Source organism: Pelophylax lessonae (assembly GCF_965119305.1).
Source record: "Pelophylax lessonae genome assembly, chromosome: 3".
NCBI classification, from domain to species: Eukaryota; Metazoa; Chordata; class Amphibia; order Anura; family Ranidae; genus Pelophylax; species Pelophylax lessonae.
In genome coordinates, this window is record NC_138770.1 from 579,262,650 (window position 1) to 579,287,362 (window position 24,713).

Genomic DNA, 24,713 nt, shown 5'->3' on the forward strand with positions numbered 1-24,713 from the left:
CATATATGCATGCAGTTCGGGGGAAATAAGCATATATGTATGCAGTTCGGGGCAAATAAGCATATATGTATGCAGTTCGGGGCAATTAGGCATATATGCATGCAGTTCAAGGCAATTAGGCATATATGCATGCGGTTCAAGGCAATTAGGCATATATGCATGCGGTTCAAGGCAATTAGGCATATATGCATGCGGTTCAAGGCAATTAGGCATATATGCATGCAGTTCAAGGCAATTAGGCATATATGCATGCAGTTCAAGGCACTTAGGCATATATGCATGCAGTTCAAGGCACTTAGGCATATATGCATGCCGTTCAAGGCACTTAGGCATATATGCATGCCGTTCAAGGCACTTAGGCATATATGCATGCCGTTCAAGGCAATTAGGAATATATGCATGCCGTTCAAGGCAATTAGGAGTATATGCATGCCGTTCAAGGCAATTAGGCATATATGCATGCAATTCAAGGCAAATAAGCATATGTGGATGCAGTTCAAGGCAGAAAGAGAATATATGAATGCAGTTCATATATTCTATTCATGACATGCAGGTCATAGCAAAAAGAAAATATATGCTTAAAAGATGCTGTTCTTTTAATAAAATTGTTATTATACCAACAATACTTGCACTATGGAAGTATGTTTCTCCCCATACATGTGAACGGATAAAGCAATAAACGGATAAGCTGGGAGCCGGAACAGTGAGAGAGAGAACGTATACAGCATCCGTGGGGATTGCTTGAGGCTTTATTTGACCAAGCTTAGCTACGAGGTCACATACCCTCAGGTGAGATACCCACCCAGAGGGGGATCACAAGTGTGGAGGTGGCACATCAACCTATATCCCCAGAAATTGTTTGCAAGGATTTTTATTTAAAATTATAAGCACTGGTGTTTGGGATTTGCTTTATCATCTTATGGTCACGGATGTTTGATTTTCAATCACGGTCATTTTTTCATTTATTTAAGCACACTAGTGTTTCATTTGATTGAATCCTTGTATTATCATACTTTGTGTAGAAATATATATTGTATTTATGGAAAGTCTTTTTCACATGAAATAAGGATATTAATAGTTATTTTAGCACATTGTGGATTCGGATATATTTTGCGCAGCACTTTCACTTAATTTTAATTTGATTTGTACATAAAAAATAATTTCCAATTGCCTGTTCTATGAAACATCATTTCATAGTTTAACATTACAATATCATCTTGTTAAATTAGTACATTAAAACTTACAACCTAGAAAATGAGTTAAAGATTAAATTGTAAATCTAAGAATGCAAGAAAAGACAAATGATTTGAAAATAATCAGACAGCAAAAGCAAAAACACACACATAAACATAACTGCTCCAGAAGAAAAGGGATATTACACGCAGAGGACATTTTTCTAAAAAGTTACAGACACAGCTATAATAGAAAGAACAATACACCTCAGCAGATTCCAAGCAAAAAAAATTGATGAGTTTTACACTTGGAATGCTGCAATTTTATCATCGACATCGTAAAGCCAAATACTCTGTACCCGATCATCACATGAAAAGATTTCTAACAGGGGCCTTTACTATAGAAACTGAAAGTGTTATACATTTATAGACATATAAACATTAAACTGGGTTCTAAAGAGATAGGCAATAAGGAGGTATTTCTTTGAAAGAACAGAAATATGAAAAATGCAGACTTGTTTTCAAGGTGAATGCCCAGGCAGTGATGCTTCAAAACCTGGTAAGTATACCAAGTTGTAGAAGAATGTATGTGTATACCATGTTGTAGTGCATCATACTCCTCCATATCCGTGACACACTAACTAGTGAATTGAATGTAAAATGATGGTAGCCCAGGAGCTTACACCTTCCCATAAAATTGCACCATGTCATAATTCTATGGATGAACTGTAGAACTTTACATGTACAGAATTACATTAAAGAGACACTGTCAGTTCCCCAAACAAATCCAAACAGCAGGTCCCTGCAAGAGGAGAGCTATTATACACACCTCAGCAGCAGCCCACACGTCCTACCTTCCTTTCTTTACAGCCTCTATCATTTGACACTTCCGGGAGTGTTGAATGCCTGTGCCCCTCCACTGTGCCATGTGGGTCTTTCTTCCAACTGCAAAATTATTTCAGGAAACACAAGTGACATAGGACGTCAGAGGATGGTACCCCAGTATGCAAAGGGAGATACAGGCATCCAACACTACATAGTGTCAAATGCCAGATAGTAGAGGAGCTGCACAATTAATCGTTAAAAAATTGCGATCTCGATTCACCCCCCCAATTCACGATCTTAAAACGGCTTGTCCTCAATTCTTACAGAGCTGTTCTCTGCTCACTCACAGCTGTCAAAAAAAAAAAAAAAGAGCCTCGGGCAAATGGTTATCAACATGTTAAGACCCCGTTCACACAGGGGCGACCTGTGAAGTCGCGGTGCACAGCGTGCACTGCGACCTCGGCACGACATGCATGGACTTCATATCATTGAAGTCAATGTAGGTCGCCTCCAGGTCGCCCCAAAGTAGTACAGGACCCTTTTTCTAAGTCAGAGCGACTTGTGTCGCTCCTATTAGAACGGGTCCTGTGCTAATCAATGGCAGGCGACCCACCGCGACTTGTCAGGCGACTAAGTCGCCTGACAAGTTGCGCTAGTGTGAATGGGGACTAAGGCTGCTAGATAACTATAAACACGTTTTACAATGTATCATTTCGTTCTTTTAGATCAAAGGAATTAACTTCTGTCTGTAAGTGAGGGCAGTTTGACCTCTTAAAGAGGAAGTAAACCCTCCTCTGCAAGTTGTACCTATAGGTAAGCCTATAATAAGGCTTACCTATAGGTACTGTAAATATCTCCTAAACTTGCACCGTTTAGGAGATATTTACCTTACATGCAGCCAGTGACGTCACTGGCGCATGCGCTCTGAAGGAACGGCCGCTGGTGCCGTTCCTTCAGAGCTCCATGCCGTGACCGTCGGCTCCCGCGCGCATGCGAGGGAATGACGTCACCGCGGCTCCGGTCAATCAGATGGCCGGATGCCGCGATTCCGGAAGACGGGCGACTGAACATGTCGCCCGTCATAGAGGTAAGCGGGCAGCACGGCGGGGGCTCGTTCTAAGGTAAGTATTTCATAATGAGCTAGTATGTGATGCATACTAGCTCATTATGTGTTTCTCTTGCAGGTTGAAAAAAAATTGGGGTTTACAACCTCTTTAAAGACTTCTGACACTTGCTGTTTACAAGTTAAAATCAGTATTTTTTGCTAGAAAAATACTTAAACCCCCAAACATTATATATATATATATATTTTTTGCAGAGACCCTAGAGAATAAAATGGTGATCCATGCAATCTTTTATGCCACACTGTATTTGCGCCGAAGTCTTTTAAATGCAGTTATTTGGGAACAAATGCACTTTAATTAATTTAAAAAACAGTAAAGTTAGCCAAATTTTTTTGTATAATGTATAAAGATAATGTTACGTAGAGAATCGTGATCTTTATTCTAAGCAAAAAAATAGTGATTCTCATTTTATCCAGAATCGTGCAGCTCTACCAGAGAGTCTGAAAAAGAGGGAAGCTGGAAGACATAGGTGGCCAAAGAGGGCTCTTCAACTGCATTAAAATAAAATTTGAATTTAAGAAAATAACAGGTTCACTTTAATTCCAGGGAAATGCTGGCTCTTTGGTATTCCCCCTAGCCCCTATGTAATCTACCCTTTTTGTAATTAAATATGGCCTTTGTGAATAAAAAAAAATCACTTTGTAGCAGCGGTCACATGATCTTCAGTGACACAATTTTATCTCTTCAAAGTTTGGCTGTCAGAGAGAAATGGAGCCTCTACCTAATGATGTGTCTACTACTTGGGTACTTACTTTTCCTCGATTCACTGTGGTGGTGTAAAGGAGAATGTATACGTATAGCCCCGTTGCAGGAAACAAAACTGCATAATCTTTGGTCTGCTTACAGCCCTTTAGGTCAGTTGTAAAAGATAGGTGAGTGGTGGATGTTATCTGTATGATGTTTCCAAATCCTTCACGAAACTGAGGACTACATGAACAAGACTGGGGATAACCACAACACTGTATTTTAGGTAAAAAAGCAACTTTCAGCTGCCACATGGACTGATGTACCACAATAATGCTAGGGTGGAAAACTGAAGCCCTATACATATAGACTTTTCTGCCTTTTTGAATTTCACTATATGTGTGGGTGATTTGAGTTTGCCCTTAAAGAGAATCTGATGAAGCACATACCGAAAGCAGTGAATGCCCTGAAGCTCCAGCTGTAAGACTTCCTGTGTTGTTGCTATTAAATCCAGTGCCCCAACATAATCTGAGGTCGATAACAGCAGCTGTACAGTTGGTTGAGTCTGGTGCACTGTAGCCATTAATTTAAGTTTACTATACAGTTTAATGCAGTTGTTTCTGGTCAGGGCTTGTCTTAGGATTTGCAGAGATCCCTCACACATGACTCTGTCTATCTGAGAAATCTTGTCACGCAGCATGTTAACAGCCTGGGAGGTCTTCATGAGGTAGTCCTGCAGCTCATGCTGGGAGGTCATAGCATGGAAAAAAGCTTCGGAGCGCAGCGAGATCTGCTGTGCAATGTTCACCTCAACAATGTCCAAGTAGTGGCTCAGCTGAAAAGGAAATGCACATAAACAACAATTAATACATTTATTCATTATATGTTCATTACAATATTACAATGCCTTAACCACTAAAGCCCCGGAAGATTTTAACCCCTTCCTGACCAGGGCCTATTTTGCAATTCGGCACTGCGTGACTTTAACGGACAATTGCGCGGTCGTGCGACGCTGTACCTAAACGAATTTGACGTCCTTTTTTTCCCACAAACAGAGCTTTCTTTTTGTGGTATTTGATCACCTGTGTGATTTTTTTGATCATGCGCTATAAACAAAAAAAGAGCGTCAATTTTGCAAAAATAACAATATTTTCACATTTATTTATATGAAATTCCCCAAAAAAAAAATGTAAAAATCTAATTTTTTTTAACATTTTAGGCCAATTTTTTTTTTTTACCATATGTTTGGTAAAAAAAATATTGCAAAAAGCGTATTTTGATTGGTTTGCGCAAAAGTTATTGCGTTTACTAACAAAGGGAAAGATTTTTGTAATTTTTGTTGTTTTTTTTTTAAACGCGTAATGGCGGCGATCAATTTTTTTTGCGGGACTGCGACATTGGGGCGGACAGATCGGACCCTTGACTGACATTTTTGACACTTTTGGGGTTACCAGTGACATTACTACAGTAATCAGTGCTATACATATGCACTGTTACTGTAAAAATGACACAACTGTATTGGAGAGGGAGGGGTTAAGTGTGTCCTAGGGGCATGTTTCTAACTGTGATTGGCTGTGGCTTGATGTGTAAGAACAGTGATCAACGGTCCTACATAGTAGAACCGTTTGATCACCATTCTTACACAGGGGAGACTGACAGGCGGCTTTGTTTACACTAGCCGCCTGCCTTTCTCCTGCTGTCACGGACGATCGCGAGTGCCTGATGTCCGCCGGGCACACGCGAGGGGGGGGGTGGTTCCGTGACCGAGCGGGGGCGCGCACTCGCTCCCAAAACCCTTACAGGCTAGCGACGTAGCCCTACGTCGCTTCGCCTGTGAGGGGCTGACTGCCGACGTAAATAGTCGTGCGGCAGTCGGCAAGTGGTTAAAAAAGTCTTCATGCTCTTTAAATTTTCCACATTTTGTCATGTTACAGCCAAAAACATAAATGTATTTTATTGGGATTTTTATGTGATAGACCAACACAAAGTGCCACTTAATTGTGAAGTGAAAGGAAATTGATAAATGGTTTTCAAAATTATTTACAAATATCTGAAAAGTGAGGCGTGCCTTTGTATACAGCCCCCTTTACTCTGATACCCCTAGCTAAAATCTAGTGGAACCAATTGCCTTCAGAAGTCACCGAATTAGTAAATAGAGTCCACCTGTGTATAATTTAATCTCAGTATAAACACATCTGTTCTGTGAAGCCCACAAGTTTGTTAGAGAATCTTAACAAACAAGCAGCATCACAAAGGCCAGACACACCAGACAGGTCAGGGATAAAGTTATGGAGAAGTTTAAAGCAGAGTTAGGTTTTTAAAAAAAATAACCCACGATTTGAACATCTCACGGAGCACTGTTCAATCCATCATTAAAAAATGGAAAGAGTATGGCACAACTGCAAACCTACCAAGACATGGCCGTCCACCTAAACTGACAGGCCGAGCAAGGAGAGCATTAATCAGAGAAGGAGCCAAAAGGTCCATCGTAACTCTGGAGAGATACACAGCTCAGGTGGGAGAATATGTCCACAGGACAACTATTAGTCAAACGCTCCCCAAATCTGGCCTTTATGGAAGAGTGGCAATAAGAAAGTCATTGTTGAAAAAAAGTCTTGTTTGCAGTTTGCGAGAAGCCATGTGGGGGACACAGCAAGCATGTGGAAGAAGGTGCTGAAGTCAGGTGAGACCAAAATTTTACTTTTTTGACCAAAAAACTAACACTGCACATCACACTGAACACACCATCTCCACCTTGAAACATATTGGTGGTAGCATCATATTGTGGGGATGCTTTTCTTCAGCAGGGACAGGGAAGCTGGTCAGAGTTGACGGGAAGATGGATGGAGCCAAATTCAGGGGAAACTTAGAAGAAAACCTGTTAGAGTCTGCAAAAGACTTGAAAATGGGGTGGAGGCTCACCTTCCAGCAGGACAACAACCCTAACCATACAGCCAGAGCTACAATGGAATGGTTTAAATCAAAGCATATGTGTTAGAATGTTGAACGAAAATGTGCTGCGCTAGAATATAGTGAATAATGAAATCACCAAAAAAATACAAAAAATATATAATACAAAAATTATATATATCACTCTATATGTGTGTGAGGAAAGGGTAACCAGAAGTTAATCTGTATTCCTTAAAAATGTGAATATCACCAATGTAAATCAATAATCACATAAATCATACAGTGTAAATTATAATAAAGTGAAAAATAAGGGTCCTTCTCCGTGAGAGAGAGAGGACACACCTGGAGTTTATGCTGCCGCAGTCTTCCTCCCAGTACCTGCCTACAAAATGTACACCCGTAAGCCAAGCCTGGTGGTGACAACAAGCCGGCTACCTAGATACTAACAGCGAGGGAGATGTTCGTTCGTTTCCAGCGTACCTGTAACCTTTAGATGCCTTGAATTCACATCGCAAATGTGAGTGTTTTTATCTGCTTTTTATTGCTAATAAATGCCTTATATACGGAGTTACACTATGTCCCCGTCATAATTTGTTTCCCACTATGTGGACATCGCCATTGAGAGTTTAAAGGAGACATCCTGTGGCCATCCTTGGCATTACACTTAAGCTTTCTGTGGTCTACTCATTAGTTTGAGAGACCTACCCGTTCTGGTAAGCAGCCATCTGATTTCCCTGGGTGATTTGCACATCGGTGTCTATTATATTTTCACAAGGAATTGTGTGGATGCACTTTTTGGGATCTTGTGGCACACCTTCTTGGATTTTCTTCTAATTTTTGTATGGACTTTATTGGGATTTAATTTAATTATTACCCTTATTTTTCACTTTATTATAATTTACACTGGATGATTTATGATTTATGTGATTATTGATTTACATTGGTGATATTCACATTTTTAAGGAATACAGATTAACTTCTGGTTACCCTTTCCTCACACACATATAGAGTGATATATATAATTTTTGTATTATATATTTTTTGTATTTTTTTGGTGATTTCATTATTCACTATATTCTAGCGCAGCACATTTTCGTTCAACATTCACTTTGGGATTTTTCTGTGATTCCTTTGTGCAGCAGCTCACCCTACAATACTAATTTTTTACCAAAATAATTATATTAGCGCAGAAATATCCACTTTTATATGTGTTAGAATGGCCCAGTAAATGTCCAGACCTAAATCCAATTGAGAAGCTGTGGCAAGACTTGAAAATTGCTGTTCACAGATGCTCTTCATCCAACCTGACAGAGCTTGAGCTATTTTGCAAATAAGAATAGGAAAAAAAATGTCACTCTCTAGATGTGCAAAGCTATTAGAGACATACCCAAAAAGAATTGCAGCTGTAATTGAAGCAAAAGGTGGTTCTACAAAGTATTGACTCAGGGGCTCAATACAAATGCATGCCACACTTTTCAAATATTGGATTTGTAAAAAAAAAAATTGAAAACCATTTATCAGTTTCCTTCCACTTCACAATTATGTGCCACTTTTTGTTGGTCTATTACCCAAAATCCCAATAAAATACATTTTTGGTTGGAATATGACAAAATGTGGAAAATATCAAGGGGTACGAATACCTTTTCAAGGCACTGTATATGTAAATTTTCTGGCATGTACAGCTCTTGATTCAATAAGCAATGGCTTTTAAAAATATATAAAACATAACAGGGCCCAGGACGCAAACATGCTTGCAACAATTAGTACATGCCGCTTCTTTTTCTCTCAGAGAATCTCCATTATTCCCAGTGCTAGGAAATCCGCAATTCTCCTCAGGTCTCCATGACGTAACTTTTCGAGTCTTACGATACTGACGGTCGTTACCAGGCTTCTTGATTTTTGGCAGCGGACGCTTGGCCTTCTATATCTTCATTAATGAGCCCTTCAGGTCCATTTCTCTTGGACCTATGGAGGGCCCTTCAGCTACATCACTTTTTGCATCCTTTACTGTCTCCACACAACTTTAGTTGCTATCTCACTACCTTTGGTGAATACTGTTACAACAAAGGGGTACTGCTTCATGTACTTTCCAAAGCTTATAATCTATTGACACCTCTCAAGGACCACTGACTACCCTGTATAACGAAATGTAGGACTGACCTTGACCGCACATTTACTCCAGACCAACAGAACATTATTATCAGGTTCACTCTTAAAACCTCAATTTGCACGAGTATCCAGGAAACCAAATCATACACCGTCTCTGTTATATTAATTTTTCACAAACACTACCGATCATTGTTGGAGATGCCAGGGGGAGCGGGGAACATTGCTACACATCTTTTGGCTCTGCCCAAAACTTGAACATTACTGGACAGAGGTTTGGAGGATTGTCCAAAGGTTTACAAATCATGAGGTTATGGGATGACCCATTTCTTCTCCATGTCCCATCCCAGCTAAAATCTATAAACGATCTATAATTCGTCACCTACTTAACGCCTCTAAGTCTTGCATTCCCTTTACTTGGAAGCTTCTGCAGCCACCAACCGTTGGTCTCTGGCTAAACAAGGTGCAAGAAATAAATAAAATGGAGGATTTAATCCTCACAGCACAAAATGTGAACTGTACTCCAAAAACTAGATGTAGTGGAATAGGTTTGTCTATTCTGAAGAGGGAAAAGCCCTCTTTGAAGGATAGACTACTGATCAAGGGTCGTTGTTGCTCATTGGTACTCCCACTGGGACACACCAACAGTTTGTTTATTCAGTTATTCATGACCACCCATCACCCTTCTCCATCCCTTTCTCCCTTCCTACATCCCCTCTTTTCTCCCTTCAGGTCTTGTTTTTAATTTTTCTACTTCCCTCTCTTTATTTTTAACAAACAACATAAAAAAAGGTTGGTCAGTTCTTGTTTTCTTACTGTGACCCATTCTACATTAATTTCAGTTTCCCATAAGGGATTGGAGAGTTTTAGAACAGGTTTGTATTAGCTGAGAATTTGCTGATCACTTCTTTTACCTGGATTTAATCTTTTAGCTGGCTATACTTATGTATACTGTTGTATCACTAACTCTCTATTATTGTATTGTTGACATGGAAACCCCATTTCTGATTAAAACACACACACACACCTTGGATTGCAAGCATAACTCATTCAGGAACATGCTTGTAATCCAAGGCACTCATATCAAAACTAATTTCTCCACAAGGGGATTAGAAGCAAAATCCAGCAGGAGCTACGGTGTATAAAAAAGAACAGAGGCGCTTCTAAGTGTAGAACTATGGTTACATTTAATGAAGGTACAACATTTAGCAACTCACATGGTTGATGATTTAAAGAACCACATCTAAGTATGCAGGCATCCGTGGTAAAGCTGTCCACATAGACCATCCTCCTCTCCAATGGCTCTCACCACTGTCACTGCAGTAGTGACCGGGAAGACTACCCTGTGATCTAAAACTGAGGCTTGAAGCGCTCGTGGAGCTTAGTGTGGAAGGGATGCCGTCAATTGCGGTCGGAGGATGGCCTACGTGGACAGCTTTACCCCGGATGCCTGCATACTTAGATGTGCCTGTTTTAATCATCAACCATGTGAGTTGCTAAATGTTGTACCTTCATTAAATGTAACCATATTGCTACACTTAAAGGCACCTCTCTTCTCTTTTATACTCAGTTGTGACATGAGGCTACTTGTATATCAAGACATCGCTTGCTTATCAAGTCAAACTTTATTAAAAAACTTTGCTTGTGGGCCGTGGCTAGAGGCGGAGATGTGAGCAGCGCGGCTTCAGAGCTCCAGCGGCACCTCTCGATCCTGACGTGATTTTCTCACAGAGCCTGCCTTGCTTTCACAACATCCTGCCCGGGATTCTCACCTGCTACCCTACTGTACCTGCATTATTGTGAAAAATCAGCTCCCAGGGGACGAAATCCTCCGATACCTTTCCGCCCAGGCTGGGCCGCGAGGTCTCCCAAGATAGCGCCGGGTCCCCCTCGCTACCATCATTGCCGCCCAGGGAGGGACAGGGACGTGCTGTACAGGGAGGTACTCGCATACCAACACCTTCTAACAGGTCAGGCCCCATAAAATCTAAGCCCAGGCCACCTGCTACTATTAGGGAGCATTTTGCGGACTCACCTACGTCCTCCCAGAAGCCCTCCCGTGGCTCCACTGGGCCCTGGTGAGGAAGCTGACCCGTGGGAGACTGAGGGGACATAGGATGAGGAAGCGCTGACCATACCCACTGCCCAGGAGAGGAGTAAGAAAGGCGAGGAGGCCACAGATAATGGGACTCACCCTGCAACATATTATGGAAGCTATATAGTCTTGCCAAGAGGCCTTAACTACACAGATAGCAACTGTCAGGCTTGACCTATCTATTGTTAAACATGACATGCAAAAAATACATTCTAGGATCTCTACAGTCGAGCAACGTATCAGTGATGTTGGGACACAGTTAATCCTTTATTGGTTGAAGTGAGATCCCAACAACGGGATTTAAAGGAGCACTCCGCAAAACTTGGAGATCTTGAAGACCGCATGAGCAGGAATAACCTGCGCTTCATCAGATTTCCTGAGAAGTCAGAGATCCTGAGGGTTTTCTGGAGACCTGGCTAAAATCCACAATAGGGGATGAGCAACTCTCCTCCCTGTTTGCCATTGAGAGGGCACATCGTGTCCTCATGCGCCCTCTCCCACCCGGGGCACCCCCGAGACCTTTGCTGGCAAAACTACTTAATTTCAGGGACAAAGAAAATATATTACGGGCTGCCCGTACTCATCCTGATCTTAAATTTAATGGTACTCGAATCTCTATCTTTCCGGATTACTTGGCTACTACTCAAAAGCAAAGAACTGCCTTCAAACGCGGTCAAATGTCGACTTTGGGATAGACAACTTGGCTACAGTAGGCTGTACCCTGCCAAACTGTGAGTGATCAATGATGGCAAGGCCCACTTCTTTCTCTCCCCACAGGAAGCCTCGGAGTGGCTTGATGGACTGGGCTGAGACCCCTCTTCGGCATCCTTCGAATATTTCTCCCTGGAGCTTGATACCTGGACTCCTCGTTGGCCTTACACCTGTTTCTACAGTTTCTCCTGTCAGCCTCTTGCGGCCCTGAAATTCTGTGACCTACCTGCGCAGTAAGATTTCATAGACATACTATTTTATAATGGTGCTACTAACACAGCTCTTGCCATACTTTATCTCTCTTTTTTTTTTTTTTTTCCTTTTTCTTTTTTTGACTGCTCACTTGGACTCTCTTCTGAGCCTCGTAGTTTTTGTCTTTTTGTACTCTACCCTAGTTGGGAAGGTTTCCCTCTGTATGGGTACACTCTGGCGTAGTTATGACCTCACGGGATGTTGCGGTTTATGGAATAAAGCTCTCTGCAGGTTTTTTTTTTTGCAGTGAGCTGGGTGGGGGGGAGGGGAAGGGTTTGTTATTTGACATGTTCTTTTTCCTTTATTGTTTGTTTTTCTTTTCTAGCACTGGATTTTAGAAAAGTGGTCTCTCTCTCTCTCTTTGGCTTCTGATGGCGGTGATGCAGTCCAGGTATGTGGCCATGAGGTGTTTCTTGCTCACACACTCCTGTATTGGTATGTCCTCGTCCGCTGTAGGTGGAGGAGGAATGGCACAAATATGGGACATTGGGTGAGATTTTGTCTGTTATTCTTTGTAGCGTTCAACTATGACATTGATGACCTGGAATATCCGGGGTCTGAACTCTAAAATAAATGGTCCTTGTTATTTGATTATTTCAAACATACAAAAGCTAACGTCCTCCTTCTGCAGGAGGACCCACTTGATGGACCCCAGAACGAGGGCGTTGAAGAGACCCCGTATAGCTCACGCTTTCCATGCTACGTACTCAACGTACTCAAGAGGGGTGTCAACTTTGATTACCAGGGATTGTCCAGTGCAAATTGTGGAGGTGAAGACTGATCGCTCTGGGTGTTATGTTATAGTAGTATTGACTCATATGGACCAATTGTTCACAATTATTAACTTATATCTTTCTCCGCCTATTGAAATGCAGCGCCTCAATGATTGTATGCGAGCCGTCCTTTCTGTGGCTCAGGGGGCCATCATTGTGGGTGGAGACTTTAACACTGTCCTAGATCCTTCACCGGATAGACTGTATTGCTCCACACGTTCCCCGGTGCCTTGCTGATTTGGCGGGGGCATACAATTTGGTGGAGACCTGGTGTTGGAAATATCCCACGCGGAGGGAATACTCTTGCTACTCTGACTCGCATGGTACTTTTTCCAGGCTAGATATGTTCTTTTTAACCTCAGATTACTCTCTAAACTTACCGCTGTGCAGTACCTACCCAGAGCGCTCTCAGACCACTCTCCCCTGGAGCTTGATCTACTGGTGGCCAGGCCACCGTCACGGGAGGTGTGGCGTGCGAGCCCATTCAGGCTGGTGGAACCTATGGTTTTAAATGAATGCACCACAGCTATTTCCCATTTCTGGGTTGAAAATAAGGGGGAATTCTCAGACCAGGTCTGTTGGGATGCCTCCAAAGCTGTCACTAGAGGGGCTTATAAGAAAGGAGTCACGGGGTTTAAGAAAGCCATTGTAGTGAAAATAGAGGAACTGGCAGATGCTTTGAGTCGATCTGAGCCGTTATATATTTTGGACCCCACCCCCCACGAATTATCAATTGTGGAAATCTTCTCAAAGGAACTATGAACTTGTCCTGGTGGATAAGACTCAAAAGAAACTTCTGTATCAGTCATAGTGCATTTTTGAATCGGGGGACAGGAATGGGCGACTACTGGCCTTTTTGGCAAAGCCCATCCCTTACCCTGTCACCATTGCTACTATTTTTGATGATAATAACCAGCCTTGTTCCTCTACCGAATGAATACTACAGTCCTTCTTTTAATATTATAGTGACCTTTACACCTCTCGGGCGCATTATATCCCCTCTGAATAGTACGAATATGTGGACTCTATTCCATTCCATCGACTCACTCAGGCCCAAAGCTCCCTTCTGGAGGAGCCAATTACTATAGAAGAGATAGAGCTTGCACTTAAAACTTTCCCCAAACATAAAACCCCGGGAACAGATTAATGTGGATCTCAAGATTTTGTCTAAGATTCTTGCCTTAAGGCTCAATAAAGTGGTCATGGCTATTGTGGGTATGGATCAAACGGGTTTTATTCCGGGTCGCTTCACATATACTAACATCCGTAGGTTATTCACCAATCTCCAGGTCCTGAGTTCTTCTCCTTTGCCTAGATTAGTGTTGTCACTTGACACGCAGAAGGCCTTTGATTCTGTGGAGTGGCCATACCTATTCTATGTTCTGGAGAAGTTTGGCTTTGGGAGAGCTTTTCTCACCTGGATTAAAATTTTGTATGATAAGCTATTAGCCCGTCTCCGTATTAATGGTTCAGTGTCCAAATCTTTGCACATACAAAGGGGCACGCGGCAGGGATGCCCATTGTCCCCTCTATTGTTTGCGATTTCTATAGAACCCTTAGCACAGCTACTAAGACACTCCATGGAGGTCCGGGGTATGCAGATAGGTACTCTGGAAGAACGGGTCTCGCTCTATGCGGACGATATGCTGCTCTACCTCTCAGATCCGCACGGTTCAATTATGAGGGTACTTAAAATTATTCAGGACTTCTGTTTTTTTTCAGGCTTCAAGGTTAATTGGTCCAAGTCAAGTCTATTTCGAGTGGACTTGGACTCCCCTCTTTCTCTACCCACTGAGTGCCCTTTACGAATCACCATGTCCTTTCGCTACCTTGGTATCCAGGTGCAACAGCCTCTTTCTACGTATATAGTTAATAATCTTCTTCCCTGCTTTGCCCTCTTTAAGTCTAAAGTAGATAACTGGAAGCATCTGCCATTGACTCTGGCAGGGCGGGTAAATCTGTTCAAAATGATTATGTTGCCTAAATTCTTATATATCCTAGCGAATTGTCCTGTGTTTATCCCAAATACATTTTTTAAAGAAATTGATTCTGTCCTTTCCACGTTTCTGTGGTACCCCAAGGGACCTGACTTTCAATTGCCATGCTTCAACAACCTTTATCAAAGGGTGGGTTGGCCTTGCCGAATTTACGCCTTTATTACTATGCTTCACAATCAGTGTATATACACGGGTGGCTCTTCCCCCCAACTGAACAACGCAGCCACAGTGGCTGAAGCTGCAGTGGTGTCCTATGAAACACTGACGAATCTGATATACAGGCATTCAGTTGCTCCCTTTGAGGGAGTGCAATTGTTGGAGGCGTCCCTTAGGATTTATACTAGGTGTGAATCTATGACTTTCTGATACCCGGCTCATGGTATTTCCAAAACCTTCAGTTGAGACACGCGGCCGTGGCGCAATTCGGGCTGGGACCGGTGTCTCTTACTAATTCCCTACTTGAGAAAGAGTTGTTGAGGGACATACACTCCAAACTGATCAGCTCATACATCACTTTGATTTGGAGTATGCCTTCCCGATTGGATGCCATCCTGGCTGGGTGGACGAAGGATATTCCGGATTTATCTGGAGGACAATTGGGAGGAGGTTCTCCATACTTATTTCACAATGGCGATTTCTGCCAGGGACATGTTGATCCAACTTCATATTTTTCATAGAACGTATTATGCATAGATTCTTTCTTATGAAAAGGAGGAACAGTGCGGAGTGTCACAAATGCTGTAACATGCCTGGGAACCTTCGCCACATGCTGTGGAGTTGTGATAAAATGAGGCCTTTCTGGTCTCAAGTAACACAATTTGTCTCCTCGCACTTCGACCTCCCCAATGTGTGCAATCCTAAGTGGTGTATATTTGGAATCCTGGAGGATATAGATCTTCGCTCTAGTCAGAAGCAATTTCTGAGACTCGTTATTTTATGCAAGGAAAACGGTAGTAATGCAATGGATTAATACTGAACGGGTTCCTATCAATCTTTGGAAGAACCTCATTAATTAGGTGCTACCATTATATAAACTAATCTATGGAGCAAGGGGGTGCCCGGAGAAATTTAACAAGATATGGGGTGGATGTGGTTGGTACCTGTGAAACGGGTGAAGTTTGATCACTCACCTATGGGATCGGAGGTGTGACCTATAATACTTGATGCTTGGTAAACTGTTTGCAAATATTAGACCCCCATGTCTGGGAATACGGAGGAGTGTGTGGGTACTGGTCGCCTGTGCCTGGATCTGCATGCCGCAACGGTGAGCTCCTCACCACCTAGATCACCTTATTACTGCCTTTTGTATGATGATGTGAATTTGACCTTTATCTTTATGCATTATGTTTAGTTGTACATAATGTTCTTCATCTTTACATATATGACAGCACCTGCTCATTCCTTGTTGCAAACCTACATCTTGTGATTATATTTTAGGTAACCTACCGTTAATGACCTATGCAAATTATGCTGTGAATTTGTTATATGCTAAAGTTTAATAAAATTGAAGTTTAAAAAAAAAAAAAAAAAAAAAAACTTTGCTTGTCCTGCAAAACGCTTTAAAACCAGGTTACTTTCAACCCAAGGTTTTACAGTATATATATATATATATATAAAAATATATAATCAGGGCTCAAAATTTCTAGTCCTGAGCTACTAGCCAGGCCTTGAGGGTTACTTGCCACCAGTTGCCCCACCTAAACCTTACCCTGCCCTGCCCCTAAACGCGCCCTCATAAAATATTTTATAAAATTACAGAAGTTACACAAATAAATATTAATAACAACTTTATCAGTGCCCATCAATGCAGCATCACCAGTGCCCATCAATGTCGCCTCACCTGTACCCATCAATGCAGTCTCACCAGTGCAGGGGAAGAGAGAGGAAGAGGAAAGGCGGCCAGATAATCAGAGCGGGAATCGCTGTGCTCTAACATCTTTCATTTGAATTGCCGGGCGCCCACCTTCACACACAGTCACGCCTCCTGGCTCAGCTCCTATGATAGACGTTACACGTCCCGGCATTGGACCGGGGTTCTGTCTTTCAAATAAGCTGAACCAGGAGGCGGGACTGCGTGTGAAGGCGAGCGACCAGCAATTCAAATAAAAGATGTTACAGTGCAGCGATCCCCGCTCTAAATATCTGGCTGCCATTCCTCTCCTCTCTCGCCCTCAATCATTTTCCACTAGCAAAATGCGAGCAGAAAATTTGAGGGCTGTGTATATATCTATCTATCTATATATATATATATATATATAGATAGATAGATATAGATATGGATAGATATATATATATATAAACAACGTTTCCAAAGACATTTGGATGGTGATAGAATTGTAGTACTGTAAACCATGCAGTCAGGAATGCCATCAGCAACCTTCTTCTGATGCAATCTGTTTTCTTACTGCACATGAGCGTTCAAGTTATACACTGTAGTCCTCATTAAAATAAAAGAGTCAGATCAAAAAATAGAATTTTTGTAAGAACTTACTGTAAAATTATTTTCTCTGAGTCCTCTGACAGACTCAGCCTCTTCCAAGTTTCACCACTATTGGGATGTCCCAGAGCAGTGCCGGTGTGAGGGGTAGGAAAAGACGCAACCAACAGAACGGTAACGTGCCAACAAGGCCAGAACACTTTAGTAAAAGTGTGCACAGACGACCAGGTCGCTGCTTTACACACCTGAGCCACAGAAGCCTGATGGCGAAAAGCCCAAGAGGCACTCACAGCTCTTGTAGAATGTGCCCTCACAGGGAAAGGAGGCACCTGACCCTTGAGTGAATAGGCCTGAACAATAGTCTGTCTGATCCATTTTGAAATGGTTGCAGCGGATGCAGCCGAACCCTTCCGAGGTCCCTCAGGAACGACAAACAGGGAATCCTAGGTCCTACTCCTGAGCTAGGCAGCAAGAAACTGATTAGTAAGCTCTAAGTGTCTGAGGGTAATGTTGAGACGGACAGCCCCTAAGGTGTGTCTAGTTAAAGCTTTTTAATGAAGTTTCACTACCTAGACTGCTACTGCAGAGGGCGCCATTACCCAATAGTGATGAAACTTGGAAGAGGCTGCGTCTGTCAGAGGATGTAAGAGAAATTATTTTTTACTGTAAATGAGTTAGGACTGAAAGTGGTAAAGGGACATAGAGCATTATAGGTGAACTCCTGATAAACAGCAAAACACATAGGTGATCTGTTAAACCTGCCAAAAGATTTGTAACTTTGCTCAACTAGTCTCGTCTTTCAGTCACCCCTGCCACACATTGCATGCCAGGTCGGCGATCTCACTTTAATTCACAGTAGAAATAAAGGTTAGTCATTGTCCTAGCCCTGGCATGCAGTCCGGACAATTTAGGAGTGTCATAATAGTAATGAGGTGATCACATCACTTATTCATCCTGACAACACAGCCCTAGTGTGACTGTTGAATGCATTGGAGCCTGCTCTGCAGTAGATAACAAAAAAACGAATATAAAGGAGGATTTACATACTTATGCGTGCAGTATTTCAAAATATACTTTAATGCTTTAACACTATACCAATTAAATTAATTAAGCGATCCTATACATCTGGCTGAAATTTTGCATATTTAGCAAAAGTACCACTGAATTACAAAGTTCCTACAATGTAAAAGTGAATAGCAGTTTCATACCTTTTCTTGAAGCAATTTAGAGGATGCCGCATCTCTGCTTCCTTTTCCACCTGCACTGCTAAAATGGGACCAGGGCAAAACCGCATTAAATGTTAAGGCGTCATCCAAGGCAAAGTCTGGCTTCAAAAAAATCTGAAATGAAATCAAAATTAGCTCGTAAGACAATGTCTTCAAAAAAGCAAGCAATAAAGAATACACAATTTATATACAGTACAGATTTTGGCTCTTATCAAAGTAAAATAAAAAAGTACGGTAATTAATAAAAACAATACATTTTCTTTTTATTTAGAACCGGAGTAAGTTCTACAGCATCTTAGCCATTCAGGAACTTGCCTTGTATACTTATCAATGAATGCAAGACGTTCTTTGATTAGCCAAAGGGGGGAGGGCAGGGCATATGCCTCTGTAAAAAGTGACTATAGGAAAAAAGACGAGGGGAAACTTTAAAAATGTAAAATAGGGAGACACAAGTGGGTGAAGTTCCTCTTTAATCTATAAATATAACTGCCCTGTCTGTTCCGCTGTCTATCCAAACATAGATTTCTGCAGCCTTGGAGACAGACCAGGAAGTCGGAGCTGTCTTTCTTTTCATTAGCACCCAGTGCTGGGTAGCTTTTAACATGGAGTGGGCAGAAAAAGCCTATTTACACCTAAACAAAAACGTATTTTACAAACGTAAAAGAGCTATGTACTATATGTATGTTAAACGGGTATTTTGTCATACAATGTTACTGCTGAATACTAAAAGAAAACTGAAGAAAATATTGTTACCTTAGGTACTTGCTCCAGATCTGCCCTAGATTTATTTACTGAAATAAAAAAACAAAGACACATATAAAACAAATGACATTTTTATACTGATTGGCAAAATGACCACATACATTTGATGTTTGCATTATTTTCTTCGTAAATCCATTTCTTTTTAAACGAACTGTAGTAGCTGGCATTTTGTAAGCACAACATGCTTATAATTTATTTACTAATCACAAGCACACTGCAAGGGTTCTGAAAGCAAAATGCTAAACTGATTTTTATACTGCACAAAGCATAGAGGTCAGCAAGGGACTGTGTGTATGCAGAGTGCAGAGGGACATGCAGCATGCCGCAGTACACGGCTCAGGTTACTCATTTCCTGCATTATTCAGTACTGAACCACTTCAAAGAAAATGAATTCTATCTACGCAAGCTTTTGCAAGTCACAAATATGTTAGAAAAGTCTGAAAAACAACTTATGTAATCTAAGTGTAAAAGATATAAGCAATTCTAGACTTTTGTATCTACTGTAAGGAATACGTACCATGTGATTGGGAAAATGCAGTCCGATTGTAATCATCCTTGGAAGGACATATGGTCTTCAGCTTTTCATGACTTTTTTCTCTCTTAGGGATTAGTACAAAGAATAATTTATTGGTTAAAGAAATGCAAACTGACTAAAGTGTCCAAATTGTTTTTTAATGAAACATGCCATCAGATTAGTGTATTAACTCCTTCTCACCAAGGGTATGCATACATGTGGCCTCAAGGAATCTGTGGGACTGCATATATGCACTACCTGAGTTTGTGCTGGGCCATGCATTACATGCATGCATACCAGCTTGCTCCCAGCACAGACACTGAGCTATCAACGAAAGCTTTGAGTCTCGTACTAACAATCAATAGCCAGGAGGACCAGTTCCTGATCACCTGATTGTTGGGATAGCCTGTGATTGACTTTGACAGTGGTCAGTCACTGAGCAGCCTGCCCTGTGTTTTTTTTCTTCTTTTGAATGTATATTTTTCTCCTTGCTAGAGGATAAAATTGTAAACAAAAAAGTGTGTAAAAATAAAATAAAAATAAAGATAAAAACAGGGTTTGATCTAGGTCAGTGTCAGGTCAAAATTCATGTTCAGAGTCAATGTTGAGGTCAGTGTATTTTAGGTAGGATTAAAAAAAGCTGAATTTTTGACTTACTGTAAAATCCATTTCTCTGATGTTCATTGACGGACACAGCTCCTGATTCTTCTTAACCATTGGGTTATACTGCCCCCTACAGGAGTAGGACACTAGGCAGGAAAAGCTTGACTACGCCTATGGGCAGTCCCAGGGGGTATACACCCACTCTCAGCTATAGGCACTTTGTTTTGTACAAGCAGTGTCAGAAAAAAGCCAACTCCACAGAGGGGTGGGTGCTGTGTCCATCAATGAACATCAGAGAAATGGATTTTATGGTAAGTCAAAAATCCCATTTTCTCTTTCATTCATTGACAGACACAGCTCCTGATTCTTCCTAACCATTGGGACGTCCCAAAGCAGTGTGAAACATGAGGGGTGGGAAAAAAAGCAGAAAAAAACCATAGCCAACCAGATAACATGGAGCTCACCCATAAACAACTGGAGCTCACCTGAAAAAAAACAATACACCATCGCAGAGGACCAGGTCCTCTAAACAGCAGCCAGCAAAACCTTGCGTCCAAAAGAAGCATCCGCAGATGCCAACACATTCACTTTATAAAAATTTTGTAAAAGTGTGCCTTGCAAACCTGCGTCACTGATGACAGAAAGCCCAGGAAACACTAAGCACCCTAGTAGAGTGCTCATCGACAGAGAAAGGAGGAACCTGACCCCTGATGCAATAGGCCTGAACCACTGTCTGTCTGATCCATCTGGAAATGGTTGCAGAAGAAGCGGACAACCCTTTGTGAGGTCTGTCCATGAGCCCAAATAGAGAGTCTGACTTCCTAAAAGACTCTGTAGCTGCAAGGTACACCCTAATTGCCAAGACCACATCCAAGACATACAAGGTACTTTTCCTTCAAAAGTTTAGCCTGGGACACAGGGAAGGCCACACAATGTCTTCATTTAAATGACAGTCAGAGACCACCTTAGGAAGGAATGACAGACAGGGGCGAAGCACCACCTTATCCTTGTGAATCACCAATAAGGTGAACGACAGGATAATGCTGCCATTTCCGACACCCTGCACGCAGAGGTGATAGCCACCAAAAAAGGCCACCTTCCGAGCAGCGCAAGCAGAGAAACAGTAAGATCCCAGGGCGGCAATGGAGCCCGCACTGAAGGAACTAAATGTCGGACACCATGAAGAAAGGTACGCACCAGGGGGTGTTAGGCCAAAGGTCAATGAAAAAAGACTGCCAAAGCCGATACCTGGCCCTTAATGGTACTCAAGGCCAATTTCTGTTCAACCCCCAATAAAGGAAGGTTAAAATCCGATCCACCGAGAAGGAGCGAGGATGAACCTCAAGAGACTCGCACCATGCAATCTACATTTTCCACATATGACGGTAGATCTTCCTGGAAGTAGATTTCCTAGCTTTCAACAGCATAGGAATCACCGATTCAGACAAACCTCCATCCTTCAGCACCTGGCATTCAACAGCCAAGCCGTCAAGGCCAGCGACTGTAAAGCAGAATAGAAGATTGGTCCTTGGGACAGCAGATCCTCCCTGAGAGGAAGCCCCCAAGGAGCATCGGCGACCAGCTGTACCAGATCAGCATACTTAGATCGGTGAGGACAGACTGGATGGAATCCCTTCTGCTTTGAGCATGCACAGGAGTCATGGCAGAAATTTGAGGAGGGCTGAAAGGAATCGGTCAGTCCACCTTAGAATGCCAGCTACTTACCGAGCCGCCAGGACACTACTTGTGCCCCCTTGGTGATTGACATAGACCACGGAGGTGACATTGTTCAAATGAATTCGCAACGGACACCCCTGAACACAAAATGTCGAATGAGCCAGACAAAGGCTGATCGCTCGGAGTTCCAGAACATTAACCGGCAGTCTGGACTCTGCCAGAGTTCAGACCCCCTGTGCTGAGGACGCCTCCCCATCCGGACAGGCTGGCATCCATGGTGGCAATCTAGTACAGGGGGAGAAATAATTTTTCCTGTCGAAGTGTCAGAGAACGAAGCCACCTCTAGAGACCGTGAATTCTTGTCCCATTTCACCAGAATCTCTGTAGCAGAGATATTGTGTGGAACTGTGCAAAGAGACCGCCTTGAGGCTGGACATCATCAGGCCCAGCACCCGCATACAAGCCCAGAGGGATGACCATCTGCTGAACAACAGAGGCCGAGTCCAGAGTCAGACCCTGATAGTCCAGTTTTTTATGGACAGAACCAAAGCAGACTCCTGAAAGTTTAGAATCCAACCGAACTTCCTCAGAGTTCGCAGAACAATCTCCAGTTGTTCATCAAAGCAGTCGAAGAAAATCGTCCAGGTACCCAAGTACCACAATCCCCCACTGAATCAAACAATGCCAGCACCGGGCCCAGCACTTTTGTGAAGACCCGAGGCGAGACCAAGGTCCACGCCACAAACCTATAATGCCCCTCACCCATGTCAAAATGGAAGAAGCGTTGGTGACCGACACATTATAATGTGCATGTAGGCGACCTTGATGTCGATAGAAGCGAGAAGAAATCCTCCTGACGTAGGGATGCCACTACCGTGTGAATGGACTCCACGCGGAACTTCTGTACTCGCACCAGCAGTTTAGCGCCTTGAGGTCCAGAATTAGACGTACCTTGCCTTCCTTCCTGTGAACTGTAAAGAGGTTTGAGCGAAAAAACCTCTAAAAGCATTCTGAAATCGTAACCGGAAAAATCACCCCTTGAAGGAACAAGTCTTGCACTACCCCAAAGAGACTGATCTGGGGGACAACTGCAGATTGGAATGGAACCTTTCTGGAGGATAAGACCGAACTCAATCTCGTAGCCTGACTGAATACCTACATGGACCCACGTGTTTTATACCAGGGATGTCCATGGATCCAGAAGCCAGCGAAGACTTCCCTGCCCCCCGGATACGGGTGAGGGCGCACCTTCATGCAGAGGTAGCCCTGTCAGCAGATCTGGAAGAGCCCACTCATGGCTTGCCAGACCAGGTCCTCTTGGAACGGATTTTTTTGATCCCGTCTTGAGACCCTGAGGGACGAAAAAACCTTTGAGCTGAGAAGAATGGCTCACGTCTACGACGCCCTTTGTAGCCTGCAGAAGAAGAGTACTCTTCCCCCCTGTGAGACCCTGAACAATGTCATCCAAGGAAGCTCCAAACAGACAATCCCCTACAAGGGGGAGATCAGATAAGGCCTTCTTAGAAGTCTGGTTCGCAGAACAGTATTTTAGCCAGATAATACCCAGAAGGACCACTGCTGATACAGACAGCCTAGAAAGCAAAGGAACCGCATCCAATAGGCATCACAGATAAACTGTAGCCCCTGGACCAACTGATCTGCCAGCTTCGCAAAGAAAGGGGGAAGCTGTTTCCCCTCCAGGTCCCGGCGTAAAAGTGTAGTCCACTCGGTCAGAGCTTGCGACACCAGGGCAATAGTAAATACCGGCCTAAGTGCCGAACCAGCCACATCGAACGTGTAGCGGGCCAGAGCCTCCGCCCTCCTATCAGCTAGATATTTAAAGGCCGGGCATTCCTCATCCAGAATGAAGGTAGCTTTATTTAACCTGGAAACTGACGAGTCCACTACAGGTGGCACCGTCCACCTGCAATGCAGTTAATCCTCGTAAGGACACCGCAAGCAAAAAATGCTTAGGAACCACTGTGTTTTGGAAAAGCCCACTGTTTTGTGACAATGTTTTCAAAGCCGCTTTAGAGGGCCTATGGGTGCCAAAAGGGACCGGCGCCTCCGACACAGCATCAGCTGCGACCTCCATTTTTTAAAGTGTCGCGCACTGACACAAACCGTGCATCCAGAAGCAGAGGAATCATCCTCACTTTCTGAGCACTCAAGGTGCGTGAACACAGACCCAGTAGAGTCGCTATATAGGAAGCTCACCCAGAAAACATACCAATCAGGGGAGGCCACCAACTACGATCCCGCAAAGGGCACGCCGACAAAGGGCCCACGAATGAACCACCAACTGGACCCAGCAAAAAAAAAACCAAGGGGGTCTCCCTCCGAGCCTTAGAGGGCATAATTGGAAATAGCCCCCTGAAAAGGGGCCCGCCCACTGTGACGTGGGTAAGGTACACGGCCGCCCCTCAACATAGGCTCCTGACTCGGCCGCATGGGTCCCAGCTGCTTGGACGCGAGCCCCAGCGGAGCCAACCACCCATGGGCAGCAGAGGGGAGGGCGGATGTCCAAACGGGATGCAGTGGCTTCAACCATCCCCACAGAGGCCATCTCACGTTGTTTCCAACTAGTAGCCTGCAAAGTCGCGGCCTAAATTTTTGGCAGGATCCGGCCGCGTGCGGCGCGTACCCGTGGATACTAAACTATCCGCTCCCCCAGCCCAACAACCACTGCAGGGAGCCCAGATGACTTCTCTGCCCTACTCACCAACCACCAGGGTGGCAGGGAACCCTGCCCATTCCCTCCCGTTGCGCACCAGGAAAACCCGGTCAGCAGCCTGGTCACTAGCAACGCCAACCAGCCCCCCTTAAGAGCATGAGGCAACAGCCA

The 24,713-nt window shown here is 43.3% G+C and overlaps 1 protein-coding gene across 1 annotated transcript in view; it reads right to left on the reverse strand.

Annotated features, from left to right (window-relative positions):
• VPS54 (VPS54 subunit of GARP complex) overlaps nt 1-24,713 on the reverse strand; it is a 243,203-nt gene that overhangs the window by 160,183 nt on the left and 58,307 nt on the right. Inside the window, exons 4-7 of the mRNA XM_082252138.1 lie at nt 19,592-19,673; nt 19,066-19,103; nt 18,295-18,426; nt 4,255-4,640 (exon numbers count right to left, since the gene is read on the reverse strand). Of these exons, the coding sequence (XP_082108264.1) occupies nt 4,255-4,640; nt 18,295-18,426; nt 19,066-19,103; nt 19,592-19,673 (638 nt within the window). The remainder of the gene's footprint in view (nt 1-4,254; nt 4,641-18,294; nt 18,427-19,065; nt 19,104-19,591; nt 19,674-24,713) is intronic.